The following is a 14,952-nucleotide window of genomic DNA, read 5'->3' as shown; positions in this document are numbered from 1 at the left end:
GATACTCTGTATCAAATAAAACTCACAACCTCCTGTCACAGAGACACCTGCTGTCCTAAAGCATCAGGGTTACCTTGTGGTTATGTGCCCGTTTCTGATGAGCCAGTTGACCAGCTCTTTTCCCACAATGCAGTTGGGATGTGTCCGCAGCCAGTAGCGATGGTCTTGAAACTCCATCCCACTGTTGTGATGGCAGATCTTCTTCCACAGATCTTTCAGCTGGACTGAGTCCTGGACAGGGAGATGTGCAAGTTACTTACTAGTCTGACCTTAGCACTGATTTCAAGGGCATCAACCTCGGTCCTCAGATCAGCTTCTAGATCAAAAGCCCTCCACAAACAGGCATAAAATCTAAGCCATTCTGTACAGCCTATGTGAAAGTGCAAACAGAAACAGCAAACAGACAAGACATCAGCTCCTCATACCCTTCCTTTTATTTAGTAAGTTGAGAATAAGGGACAAACTAAGTGGGTACCCTCAGAGTTAAGAGGGTTTTGTTTTTAACGTGGCAAGACTTTGTACTGCCTATAAGATACGTATGTCCTCACTACTGCCCTCTTGCACCCTATTCTCAAATTCAGGTGGTGTGTGTAAATATAGAGGACAACGGAAACTCATCCTTTGGAAGAGGGTTTTTCTGTATAACTTGTGCTTAACCTAGGCTTTGTGAAACACACTACTCCATTATCAAGCCCAGATATAAAGCACACTGACACAGCAATGCACACTGCTATATTCAAGTTCTGGGACACCATTTCTTATTGAGGATTCCTTTTTTATTGTTCAGTAGCAAGCCTTTTTAGACACTGCTAGCTTTGGCTACTAAGCAAAAAAGGTGTGTACTCCTCTCAACGCAATTATTTCTGAGTATGTGGATCTCTTTCCCCTCACCACTTGGAACACTTCATCATATACCTCAAAATTATTTTGGGGCCTGTTAAGCATGTGTGCCAACTCTTGTGTAGGCTACACTCCATCCATACCAGACTGTCCCTCTGCACCTGTCCCCTTCTGCTTTCCCATATGCACCCTGGCTTGGCACAGCACAATCCACTGTTGCAGAGTGGAAACTAGGACCTGGCAGTAGGTTGAGAGAGAAACAGAGCACCCCAAGAGGTGGGGAACAGACACTGCAGCTCACTTCCTCAAATGCCTCAGCCATTCTGCTTTTGCGTAACACAGGAAAAAAAAAAATAAAAGCTTTAATTAAATTTTAACTGGTTTCAGCTTTCCAGTTAACTGCCAGACCCACACTGTTGCACTTTCCCAAGGGTGCCCTGACATCCAAGAGTTTTGCTCCACTTCTGTTACTGGACTGGCTTTCTGCTTTTATTTCCAGCAGTGGCTGTCCTGGTATTACCCTAAAAGCAATGTCAGCAGCTCCCTTTCCATACCAGCTATGGAGTCAAATGGATCAGTGACAGAACATGTCATAGGACCACAGGATTTGATGCAACTGGTGATTCCACAGTTCAGCTGCCTTGTAGTTTACCCTGAACTCACATGGTGAATTCAGTAAACTGGACAAACTAGCAGAACACAACAAATCCTTTTAACTCAAGGATTTTGACCTCTAGTTCAGAGAAGTGTGTGCTTACCCCAGTGTACGTACATCCTCCCCTACCTTTTATTTCATGAGCAAAGTTCATTAGTCTTCTGAATGGAATATGTTAAGCTTTAAATTAACTCCTGATATAGACTCAGCTTCACATGCTAAGGGCATTAAATAAACAGTAGAAATTCATGGAAAATCCTACATTAATTGACACTGCATCTTCTGCTCTTACATGAGCAGAAGCAATACTACCAATTTTCTTCTGCCCCAGGGAAAGAAACAGACAAAAAAATTTAAACAGTGTGAAGCTGAAGTGCACTGGCACTTGATCATCTTGGTCCAAGTTGCATTCATAGCATTTTAAATTTTATTTTTCCTTCATTAACAAACACACACAGGGCATGGTGGTGTAAAGACGTTCCTTAAAAACATTTCTCCCTCACATAGTTAACCATTTACAGAGCACCCTGGAAAGGAGTTGTGCAACAGAACAGGAACTAAAGTGTTTCTGCACCCTCAGGAATGCTCGTATGCATTTTGCTGACAGCGGACAAATACCTGACAACACAGAAACAGCCTTCCTCATTTCAAATTGGCAATGCGGAGCAATCTTGAATCTTTTAATGTGTGAAAAACACTTCCTGTCCCTCAAAGAAAAGAAACACTGTTTTCTACTGAATAGCGTACAGTAACTGCCATCTGCAACACTGCCTCTACGGGGAGGGGATAATAGGATTACACAGAACACTGTTGCACATTGATTTTTCTTCGAACAAGCACGTCACTACAACCTTCTACAAAATGTTATATTTATTCTGCAAACATGGGGAGGGGCCAAGTTATGTTTTGGCCCAATGAGCTGTAGCAGCTTTAACTCATTCATCATGGTGTAACCATTTTGAAGCAACCCTTTAAAGTTCCCAATTATGTGGCCTACGAAAGGGAAAATCTAAACGTGGAGAAATACAGAATCAGGTCACTGGTTTACAGGTACAGCCATGACAGGTTTAACCCACAAGGAGCCACCATATACCAAGTCCACATGGCATAACACAATTACGAAGATTAAAACTGTGAACACCTTTATGCAAACAGCATATGAAACTATGGTTTATTTCAGGGAAGACAGAGGCATCCAAAGCAGCACCAATATTCTTCATTCCTGCACCACCTGGAGGAGATGTCCAGGTAAGAGGGCTCAGCCAAGAGCCTTTAAAGGCAGCAAGATACTCCTGCTGCATCATACAAGAAAGGCAAACTTCATTGCCTTCACAGAGCAAGACAAACAGAAGTCTGAAAGGTACCAGAAGGATTTTGCGCTCATCCTCGCTGGTCTCTGCCTTCATATGTGTGCGACTGGCCTGGGGGCTGACAGAGGTCTCATATGCAGGCACCATTGGTGAACCTGATCGATCCAGTGAGAGGTTAGTGATGCTGGCTGATCTGGAGTGGAAGAGAGAAGAATTGAAGTGTAAGTGTTCGTTGTGCGGTGCTTCACCAGACGTTGATCTTGTCGCATGTTAAAAAAGAAACTTCTTACTGCTTAAAGCTTTCTCCCCCATCAAAGCAGAAGAATGGATCCCTAGCAAGCAAGGGTATTGCTTTGGAACATCTAAGTCAAACAAGCTTTTGTAAAGCTCTTTGTAGGAAGCAGTTAGAACTAAGTTTAGGCACATCAATTCATATATGGCTGCATTTGAATAGACCGGAGAAAGGATGGGATGTTGGGTAATTAGAAGCTCCAGCGGTTTGGAGGCAAGACAGATGCCAGCAAGGACAGCCCACACAGAGATCCCTGTTACAGGACACTGAGATTCCCCCTCTCCTTGATCCATTTAAAATTCCTGCTCCTCAGCTCTCTGAAATATACATCTGACAGCTTGCAGAGTCTAGAAGTTTCAGCATCTGTCCCCTAGGGTGGCTAAACTGTCTGCTGAAGCTGGAGGTCACTCCAGCTGGCAATTTTCCTTGTACTGAGGTATGGAGGATCCACCTGATCTCAGCCCAGCTGATTAGGAAATCTTGGCTATGTGCTCCAGTACAAACACACCATTTTGCAATAATCATTGCAATGCTACAAATGCAAATACAAGTTCCAGATACCCTCTGCTCCAATATCTCACGAGACTAAGCCTCTGAAGAACCAGAGTGCAACTTCTCATCACGCAGCAGCAAAAAAGCAGGCAATGTAAACCATTCGTGCTAACAGTGCTCTAAGGAATGAAGATGGAAAATACTTCTGCATACAGCAACAGGGAAGCTCAAAACGTCAATGCAGAACCAAGTCAAGAGGTTTGCAGCAGTATCAGTGATGAGAACTGCTGACAGCCTCTAGTCTTTGGAATGGAACCCAGGTAACTTCACAGACTTTGCTAACTGGCTAACAGACACACTAATTATTCCCAAGAATTCTCAATGGATGTTGTGGCTGAGCCCAGGCATGCAATAGCAATGCCACTCTATTTCAGCTTTTGTACTGCAAGGAAGTAGGCACTGAAGGTACAATAGTCTCAAAACCACCGCATTTTCCTCTTTTGTCTCTTAAGGAGGAATACTGGGTTGACAAAGGGTTTAAGTTAGGTCCTTTTTAGTCATTTATGCAGAATCAAAGGAAACTATGTTGGCACTACATCCATATACGCCTAGGGGTGATAAGCAAAAACTATCTGTCATAGGTATTCAAAGCAGGCTAAAACTGTCAGTCTTCTACTGTTCAGATGCTCTCAAGTTAAACAAAGTTAGTTCTAACAGAGTTATGCAGCTTAACAGAAAGCATTCTTATGCGGAAGATGAGACTGATGCGAAAGTCCATCATTAAGCACTCCTCCCAGTTGTTTTGCAACAGCTACTTTAACTGTGCCACCTAGCCTGCAAGCAGCAGGGATTTTTAATTTGTGTAAAAGCACATTAAGCAAGAGTTAAACAGTCAGATTTCATATCTGTGTCTTCATCATCACCAACTACATCTGGGACTTTATTATATTTATCTTTTCTAAAAACAGAGGAGGAGATTTTGCAGTCAAAATCCTTATCCTTTAGAACCCGCAAAGGAGAAGTTTGAATCCTTCCACTTGCAGCATTTGACTGTTGTGCTAGTATTTCCCCCATAAATGACCAGTCTGAGAAAAAAAAGACACATATCACCCACTCTCAGGGAAAACACACAATACCAAGTAACTTCCGCTACCTGCACTCAACCTGCATCTTTTTTGCTTCATCTCATCTAGGAAGAGGCATGGTCAAGCTTGCCTCAAAGAAACGTCTATGGCTGCTTTGAGAAGATCTAAAGGCTAGCAGTGCTTAGCTCAAAACCAATAGCTTTGTTTCCACAGGTTCAGAATTTTGACAGAGATAGGTTATACGTCATTGTTACTTCTGAAAAGTGAGTCCAGACAGGTAAGTACTATGGTGAGGCCACAAACAGCCACAGAGTTAAATTTTAACTTGAATGAGCAGTTTGGGCCTGACTCCTACTACTGTGCACGTGAGCAAACAGCAAAGGCCTTTTAAAACAGACATCAATTCAAACAGGAAGCAGGAGAGCATACTCAAGGTTTCAGTCCTTTGTTGACGTCACTGCAGTTATTTCGCATTGAACTTTTAACTCTGGACTCCTTGCCATGTTTTCCCAGAATTGATTTTTTGGTACTAGTTTATTCATCAGGATTTTACTCCCCCTAGGTGAGATCTTTAGTTCTCAGCTGCACAGTGTGCATGTCGCCCTAACCGTTCCCATCACACAGAGGCTAAAGATTCCAAGCAGCCCGTTCCCTGAAAGGCACACACAGCATCCTTCTCAGCTGAGTTCTCTAGCCTTCGCTGGTCCTGCCACATCCCTACAAATTGCTAAGAGTTCTGCATTCCTGTTACACCAATGAAAAGAAGTCTTTGAATGTCTCCTGACTCCAACACTGAAATTTGGACTATTTTTGTTCTCTTCCTCATAGCCTTGCCTCACCTTTATTTCCCCAATTTAACTATAATGGAAGTATGTAACCAGAACCATAGCAGAAGGACTGTGAAGTGGAAATTGCTTGTTCTTCTAATACCAACCTATTTAGTGGGATTAAGCTCAAGCACTCACAATTTGTACTAAAGCTCACATGAATATTTCCAAGTTCATTCCAGCACTCTTGCATAAAGACCTATGATGGGATTTTAACCTAAGGAAGCCTGGTAACTTAAACAAGTAACTTAATGGAAGAGCAGAGAGAGCAGATGGAGAGGGGGAGGATGAAGACAGAAACCAAACAAAAACTACACCTCTGCTCCTCCATGACCTCGGCCTTTGCCTCCCATTACCAAGTCTCTTGTTACTTCCTTTTCTTTAGCTTCCTCAGAACTCCACCTTTCTTAGCCACCTCTTTCCCTTTCTGTCCTCTTCACCACCACCTCTGTTTGACTGACTGAGCAGCAAACCACAGGTTCCCCAAAAGTCGTACATTTGTGTACACAAATGATCTTTCCTTATCATCATATAAGGGTAATGGGATATCCCATTTTAGACATGAAACAGCATGCTCAGTAAAAACAAGTCCCAAAATACAGGCTTTACAGTGAAGAGTGTGATAGGAGTGCATCCATAACAGAAAATACTCAGATATGATTAGTTTACCTGTTCCTAGCTGGTGACTTCCCTGCATCCTCCTGGACAGACCCAAGGCGTGCAGACAACGTGGTAGTTGAAGAGTCTGGGTGAATCAAACTGCAAGGAAAAGGAGCATGGTAGAGATGTTTGAGAGATTTGCCACACACAGCAGTGTCAGAATAGCTGGAATTAAAATACAGTTAATGTTACCTCTCTCACACACCCACGGTTGTTAAATCAATGAGGGAATAGGGAAATCTGTCCCCATCTGTAGGCCCATGATATCTGGAGGACAGTGCTGAGGTCTTCTCCCTTCAGACTCAAATCTTGGACAATACGGCCTCTTCCTAATTCTCGTGTTATGTTGCCTTCTTGCCCTCTTCCCCTATATCCCTTTCTTACACATCCTCCTTCCTTAGAGGCTGCTATTTGTGTTTTGGAGGTAGAGGCATTGCCCCCATCTCCCTAACACATCATCTTTGCAATCCAAGCAATGCTATCTATAGCTATTGCTAGACAGCTTTTACCAAGGTAGCCTGACAACCTTCTGTAATTGTTTAACCTGATCGCTATCACCCTTGTCCTCCTTTTCCTTCCACCCCAGGAGGAAGGAGACCAGATGTCTCTACACCATCAACATAAATTCCTACTGACAAAACTGTATCAGATACAAGCCACTACACTCTAACTGATACAGCTGTACCATCTGTGCTCTGGGACGTAGACATGTTACTAGCATGATAAGTGTTTTTCATGAGAAAATGCACACAATACAACTTTGCCTGAGTAGCTGTACTTGCCCAGAGTACAGCACTCCTTCACTTTTAAAGGACATGGCCCTTCAAGGTAGTTAAAGCAGGAGCCCACGCTTCCATGTTCCATCTGCCCAAAGAGCAGAGCAATGTCAGACAAGTAAATAAAGCATCACTCCCCTAAATGCTTTTCTCACTCCCTTGCAGCATATGACAGCAGGAGCAGCAAGAGCCCTATCTCAGATACATTATTTTGGGAAGTGACTCAACTCCCAAGTTTTCCTCTGAAGCAAACTACTTCTCACGCAGAAGTCACAAATAAGAAAAAAAAAAAAAAAACCCACTCTGTTTCCATTATGAAGCTGTGAGTTGCCACTTTACACTGTGGTGCCGTTTAAGTTCAATATCTTGAGTTTAAACCACTGAAGGTCAATCAGAAATTTAACAAGTAAGTATTTAAAAAAAGCACTGAAGCCCACTGCAAAAGTTTTACATTTTAAGAGCAACAAGCACTGAAGAAAATTTTAATCCTCCTAAAACAACAATAAACTTCCTAATCTCAGTCTCTCTCCCTCTCACACACAAAAGCAGCCCGTGTTTATTCAGTGTCTCCCAACAAGACTGTGTTCTTGTACAGAGTTATCAACCTTTCAAGAATAGGCGGTATTTTTCTTGAGTGCCACAAGCTGCCCAAAATAAAGATACAAATACTTTCTTTACATGTTCACATATACAAGTTGTTGAATTGCCATAATAAAGATACTAATAACACATCAGAAGAAAGCACTAATGATACCTTCGATTATTTTGTACACCTGAAGAGAAGCATTCTGAGCACGTATACTTATTCCCCAATTCAATATTTGGTAGTATTTATCCCAAGCATCGCAACATTACTGCTTTAAGTGACCATGACATTAAACTAGAAGTACTTTCCTTTATTTAGGCCTAAAGATGATTATTTAATTGCTTCTACATAGGAGCACCATACTCTGAAAAGCAACATGCAAAGCAAGAGTCGGGGCATTTTCTGAAGACAGTTGTTTTTGAGATTTTTTTTTAATACTGTCAGAATCACTAGAAGAGATCTGCTGAGAGGCACATATCACTAACACTATCCCTCAGTTAAAAAAAGGCTCTGACTCAAGACCTTCTCAGTAGTTTCACACCTGCCTGTTCTTCTGTTTTTAGGGAAATGAGAACAAACACCACATCTGATTATTTCTTCCTCCCCCCACATTAAATTAAATCAAAGTCCTCAGAAATTAACTTGCATACCACTTGAGAAAAAGTACAGTGTTCTTTTATTCATCTTACAAAAATAAAGATCCTCTCATTTGAGAGCAATAAGAAGAAATATACTGTGAAAGAAGATCACAGAACCTTTACAGCTGTCCTTTCAATCCCGCTTCAGTTGAAACAGCTGGTTACTTACACCATTTTTCTCTTGTTTACACAGACAACACCTCCTATACTCTGTTGCCCAACGCAAAACCTGACAGGTAAAGCATCAGTGTTACACCGATTCACCTCCCAACACACTTGTGGTTAGAAGGGAAGATTTTTTGGTTTTGCCTTTTTAAAATTTGAAGCTAAAAGCCTGCTCTGACACTGGTATAGAATCACTGATTCAATAGGTTAAAGGAAGAACTGCAAATAATTTAAAACTCCACTTCAGAAGTTTCCGCATTTCAACTTGAAGAATATTAGAAGCAAGCACAGGATTAGATTGTTTTTACAGGAGATACACTTCTAAATTTCCTAGATGGAAACTACCATCTTTTGTCTAGGCAGGCGTCAGCCTGAAGACGCAGTTAAGATTCTAAAGCTCAGTATGAAGTCATTTACTTTACCTTTGCCAGGTTAGATCCTCCTCCAGAAAGATGTTGCGGCTAGCTTTACGGCTCCCAACTGGTGTGCGAGGCTCGCCAGGATCCAGCACTGATACAGAACACGCAGAATCTGACAGAGCATTTAAGTCTTCTCCAATGGAGTTACTGTCTGTGGAGTGTGCATAGCTTAAGGCTATTTTCCGGCAGTAAGTACAGGCTCGGAGATCCCCTATGGAAAGGGGAACCAGAGAGTGTAAGTGAACAGGAACAAATAGTACTCTGTTCCTACAGGATAAGAGGTGCGTAGTGGTGAGAAAAGAAGGATTTCCTGTTTCAAAACCTCTTTGCTTGTTTAACACTAGTTCTCATATTCCCTTAAAGAGCAAAACCCCAGATAATTATACACTTGGGGAATTTCCCCAAGTCAAATGATGCGTAACACATGATCAGTAAGGGAGAGACAGCACATGTGCACACAGAAATCATGGTACAACAATAGCCAGTCAGATATGACATACTAGGTCATACCTGGAAATCATTACTTCCATCAGGAGATGCCTAGAGTTTGGTAACTCGTATTTGAAAGAGTTTCCCCTCACCCTCAATTAGAACATGTGGCTCATTACATTTTAAAACTACCATTACTATGAGTAGCTTTTACTCGAGCACACTTCTTGTAGTAAACATCATTGTTAAATAGTGGCCATATTTGCTTTGTCATCGTGGACGTAGTGTAGGTAAAAATAAGCAGACATAGCATAATCCACCATCGTGCATGAAGAAATTGGTAGAATTAGGTCCTGTGATTCTTTTTGCTTATTTCTAAGCCCACTAGAGACCTGTACAGCATTCTCTAGCAGATGCCAGAATCTAAAATGCGGTAGTTCAAACAGACCTGAGCACACAGAGAACATTCTGCTTCTCAACAGATAAACCCTACCTGTGTAGCCCATGAATTTTCCAGGGATTTCCTGATTGCAGCATCGGCTACAGAAGATCTGCCCACAAAGCCGACAGTGGTGCCTCCGCCGGAAGGTGGTGAATTTTTCACTGCAGTCATAGCATTCTTTGCATTGGCTGTCAGGCATCCAGTACTGCTTCAAGTCACTGTCCTAAAAGGGAAGGCAGCGGAGAAAAACTTTTTTGTAAATAAAAAAGCATGCTTAGATTCACAATTGCTTTACAGACTGTGCACATGAAAAGAACAATTTCACATATTCATATACGTGTGTGTGCACATTCTTGTGTACAAGCACACACATGCACAGAAAAGATTTTTCATGTGGTTTTATAGGGAGCCAGAAGGCTGAGAGAGTTAACTGTGAAAATAAGTCCAGTAAGTCTTTGCATTCTTGATCCAAGATGAAAGCAAAGCAGATAAAAAACTATCATGAGCTGTAGATAAAGGTCAAGAAGAAACAAACATATGAAGCACTGATTGCTCTTCCCTCTCATTTGCCCCTAGCACTTGACAGGCCCTCAACCAGCACAGTTAGAAAAAAAAATAAAACAAACCAACAAACAAACAAAACAAAACAAACAAAAAAAACCCAGAAAAACCCAACACACCACAAAAACAAAACCCACACATTAGTGAAAGCTGTTATTCAGGGGTAAATCAAGTTATCAGGAATTATCAGTGCAGGTAGATCATTTCAACAGCTAATACTGGGACGTACTTTGAAAGGATAACAGATAGATGTAAAAAGTTTTGTTATATGATCAAATTCTTCAAAACCCCAGTAAACAGTTGGAAAAACCTGTGTCCCAGAATGATGTTTCAAAACTCTGGGTTAACTGCTCTGTGAAGACAACTGTGGAATACACATTCAGCAGATAACAACATATACTGATTTGCAGCATAGATGCAGCCACAGGAATTTTTGTCTTGATTTAAGACCTGAAAACAAAGAGTTAAAACTTCCATTTGGTGTTGTAGCTATAAACAAAGCAAGACAAATCTCTCCATTATGATTCTGAGCACACCAGCTACAATTACCATGGATGGAGACAACTGCTAATGGTCACATGACAGCTCTGACTGTGAAACACTCTTCGCTAGAGTTCAGTTCTGGCAATAAGCCTTTTCAGAGGGACTGAATACTTTGGGTTTTTCCTAGGAAGAGAAAGTGCTGCAAGAATTTTCTCAAAACAACCCATAACTGTAACCCACAGAGAAGAAAGGTGATCCATACTCTGATGTTCACATAACAAAAAAAAAAAAAGCATGCCCTGAATTTGGCTTTATTTTTGCTTGTTCGCAAAGCGAAGTTTAACATAGCTGCTACACCAATTTTGAGACCAAAACAGCTATGATCAACAAGACAACAATTTCATGCTGTCCTCACCCAAACTCATACATAAAAGAGGTCGAAGACTGCTCAAGGCATCTAGTGTTCAAGAGAGTCTAGAAATTTTTATGATGAACACGAAGCTTCAAGCAGGGAAAGATGCAGTTGAAAAGCTTTGCCGAGGAAGTGCTGCAAAGCTGACGATTAACAGTTTTTGCTGCAGCTTTACTTGATAAGCCAAGTCTCTGGTTTTGTCACATAGAGAGTGGCTGTTCCAAGCAGCGGTGCCTCTGCCCACCATCTCTCCCACATGGCCTCTGCCCTACTTGCGCATGACTGGGTGTTTAGAAACCCAGCCATTGCTGGTGGCAGCTTCCCGCTCTCTGCCTTACTCAAGTCAGAGCCAACACTCATGACGAGAACAGCCTACATGGAAGGGTTCAGAACAGAAGTCTCTGTTAGCAGTAGATGTTGATTAGAGCAGCACCCTCCAGGATCTGACACGTGCTTTCTACAACAGTAAAGTGGTCTCCTGTAGAGATAGGCCAAGTCCACAGTAGGAAGAAATTGTTGCCTGGAGTGACTCGATCCAAGACGTGGCTGCAGTCAAGGGCAACGATGCATTACCATTTGTACAGAAGTCAGCATACTGACGACACACCACTTTCAAAGAAAGATCTAGACGTACTCATTTATTGCTGCATCCTGTCTGTTTGAATACTTCTCCAATAGCTTCAAAGATGTCTGAAAAGCTCCAGGGCCTTCAGAAGCTGCCACAAACTGAAATATTAGTAGGGGCCACACTCAATGCCCTGATAACTTCAATGAAAGGCTTTTGTTTCACCCTTAAAAATATCACCCTTTCTGACAACGCAAAATTATTCTTACAAGAAGAATAGTACTGGAAGCTAAGTGAGTTTACTCAACGTCTACCTGTAAAAGCTACCAAGCCAAAAGCCTTTTCCTCTCCGTTCAGTTTAATTAAATGTACTTTTGCCTGTTTGTGTCTTGCTCCCAGACACAGCTATTTATATCATCACTTATAAATAGTTGTGGCTTCTTCTCTCAACTAGATCCTCCTCTTAAAGGCATGGTCCAACTCAGCAGAGGGAGGTGAAACCAGCAAGTCAGTAGCAGCCACCAGACCCTTATCCAACTGAATCAAAATTGGTTAACAGGACAAGCCTTTCAAGCAAGTATTGCTGACCAATCATTACCACAGTAAGTGGCAGATTTAATTCATCCTCAGAAGTCTCATTACTATTTGTGAGGGTCAATGTGTTTTACCTGACCACAGTTAGCCTTCAAGGGAGAAAACCATCAGGTAATACTAGATTAGGTAATACAGAAGTGGGAAGGAGTCTAAAATGAGAGCATCTGGTCCAAGTTCAAGAAGTTGAGCAACTGCAATGTTTCACTCCCACAATATGACAGATGTTTGACACGTCAAAAAGTCAGCAACAACTTGAATTGTTTCCCCTGCACTCACGGATTGGTTTTTGAGTTTATTCACTCAACCTTCAAACATCTGAAAAAATCCCTGTGATGTATCTAAAAGTGAAGCTCAGAGAAGCCCAGTAAACAGTTCAATTGCTAGATAGTTTGGCCTACAAATCCCTCAGAAGTACCTGGCTCTTCCCCTCCATGATTTCTTTGAGGCGCTTTAAAACGGTGCTGAGGCTTCTTAACTGAACTGCTGTTCGAGGATCATGACCTCCAAGAGGCGGTTCTACTTTCCTTCGATTGTCTGGAAGGCAAGGGAGAGTAGTATTCATTTCTTCCATGATACATCAACATTCACATCACAAGACAAAACCCCATTAGAAAGAGAAACCTCCACATATGTCACTTTACAAAGTTACAGCATGTATCGCTTCATGCCCTTGCACTCTTCTTCCCCAAAAGGAGCTTCTGATGCAGACAGCTTGCTTTGACTGACAGTTTAAATACCGTCCTCTGTGTTTACAAGAACCGATTTCTGAGAATTAAAACATCCTTTAAAGAAGTGAGGTTATTTTCAACCTACTATTTGAACCTTGCAAATGTCTTTTAGAAAGCACTGAAGTCTCATCTTAGAATGCCCTCTAGGATATTAATACTTACAAAAATAATTGCAGCAATATTCACATTCATTCTAGGACCGGTATAAGCCAATGCCTTAACCTGAATTTATTTATAAATTACTACAGCAAGTCTCAGAACTCAATTGCTCAGATTCTGTTACAAACAGTAACTCAGAATAAAATGCATCCAGAAGTTCACATTTTTGAGGGTTTTTTGTCATTTTCTAAGAAAAAAGATAAGTTGTTGAGAACTTGTACAGTCATTCTTGATTAATTATAGCAACAAGACTCCTGAATCAAAAGGTAATGCAGTTAATTTCTTTCCTATAAAATGCTAGCTTACTCTGAAGCATTGCCGTACAAGTTACAAATAGGATCCTTCTCTCCAGAAGGATCTGCGAACACAGTGCTGTATTTACCTGAACATTTAAACATTTTCAGAGTCACTTTCCTACATCAAAAGCTTTTCTGAACAGTTTAAAGTTTCTTACCAGCGTCGCTGCTCTCCATCTGACTAGCATTTTATTTTGATTCCCTTTAGCACGGAAAGGGCAGACATGGCTGCTTTCTGTTGACTGCTTTAGATACCACTGATGTCAGCGGGAACGCTGACAGCACTAGCAGAGGCGTGTTAACTGTTGCCGCGCAGTAACGACTAGGCTATTCCTTTGTGCACAGCAGATCAAAACTCTGCGAGTCTTGTGATTAAAACTGCGGGATTCCATGCCTCCTCTTCAGGTTCTTAGTAGGTATTTTTAGTTAATCAGCCCACATATAGCTGCTTAATGACCTCTGTACAACAAAGAATCCACAACAGGAGATGATTTTAAAGAGCTTAAACCCAGTTCTGTGGCTAGCCACTTGGAATTTACTGTTTAACAAAAAAAAAAATAATCACAATTATACTTTTGGGCAGTACCAAGTTGAATATTTTAGGGTAACTGAAGGGACATGAGTATTTCAAGAAAACATTGATAATACCATAGAAACCTTTGGCTCCTCCTTACTTCTATCACAAGATCTATGCTGCATTTACTTCCTGGGCTTTCCTGATGTAACTTTTGATTTCAAGAGCATCTTCTTTCCATAAACATTGCTTCCAATTCAAAAAATTATTATCAGGCTTCCTGACTAACAAGCTACAAATCTTGTTAGCCAACTGACTCCCAACTTATGAATATACACAGCACTGAAGAAATGCCACAGGTAACTCCACACTGGCTCTCTTGTTAGTTAAATGCCCTTTTCTGTCTTACATAAAACAATGTCAAATGCCATCTACATTAGAAAAAGCATGCCATCAGCAGTAGGAGCACATGGCTAACCTGTTTATACTACAGAAGGTGACCAAGTCTCAGATTAAAATTCAGCTGGTGCTCTTCCTTCTCAGTCACTTGATTTCTCCCTTTCTGGGGGAGAACACTGTATAGCAAGAATGTTAAGAAGTTATCACTCCTGCAATACAGGACACGCTGTCTAAACCACCAACCTTATGAAAGGATTCACATGTATCAATCTTAGGTTAACTCTTACTCCCGATCCAAATTCCATTATTATCAATACCACAGCCATTTTCTCAGTTAAAGCACACACAATTTATAGATGTACGTTTTCAGCATTGCAACTATATTTCACCATCTAATCTGCAAAACTCACATTCCTTTCCACAAACACAGAACTGTAAGACTATTTTTCTTGCTTTGCCCACATCATCATCCCAACTGCCATCAGGTCTCTAAAGAGACTTCATATCTTCTTTTGATTTGAGACCACGAGGGTTGAGCACACTTACACATCTAAGTAGTGGTAAGCGTTTTTAGTGCTCCTGAAGAAAAAAATGCTGCTTAAAAAACAATCCAACCAACCAAAAA

At 41.3% G+C, this 14,952-nt stretch overlaps 1 protein-coding gene across 27 annotated transcripts in view; it reads right to left on the bottom strand.

Moving 5' to 3' along the window:
• The window catches only part of PIKFYVE (phosphoinositide kinase, FYVE-type zinc finger containing), a 78,197-nt gene that overhangs the window by 53,528 nt on the left and 9,717 nt on the right, over positions 1–14,952 (bottom strand). For 19 of the 27 annotated variants that reach the window (XR_012588238.1, XR_012588239.1, XR_012588240.1 and 16 more), the window contains 6 exons: positions 12,647–12,765; positions 9,668–9,839; positions 8,749–8,956; positions 6,171–6,260; positions 2,860–2,998; positions 74–231 (listed from right to left, as the gene is read on the bottom strand). Coding sequence is in view for 23 of the 27 variants with exons in the window: in XM_074593999.1 (XP_074450100.1) it covers positions 74–231; positions 2,860–2,998; positions 6,171–6,260; positions 8,749–8,956; positions 9,668–9,839; positions 12,647–12,765 (886 nt within the window). In the remaining 4 variants the exon portion in view is untranslated. Of the gene's footprint in view, positions 1–73; positions 232–2,859; positions 2,999–6,170; positions 6,261–8,748; positions 8,957–9,667; positions 9,840–10,726; positions 10,821–12,646; positions 12,766–13,572; positions 13,874–14,952 lie in introns of those variants that run through there. The other 8 variants (XM_074594012.1, XM_074594015.1, XM_074594013.1 and 5 more) reach the window with 4 other exon arrangements.

Source organism: Larus michahellis, chromosome 7, assembly GCF_964199755.1.
Source record: "Larus michahellis chromosome 7, bLarMic1.1, whole genome shotgun sequence".
In the NCBI taxonomy this organism is placed as follows: Eukaryota; Metazoa; Chordata; class Aves; order Charadriiformes; family Laridae; genus Larus; species Larus michahellis.
Note: the sequence above shows the minus strand (reverse complement) of the source record. Positions and strands in the feature narration are given on the sequence as shown.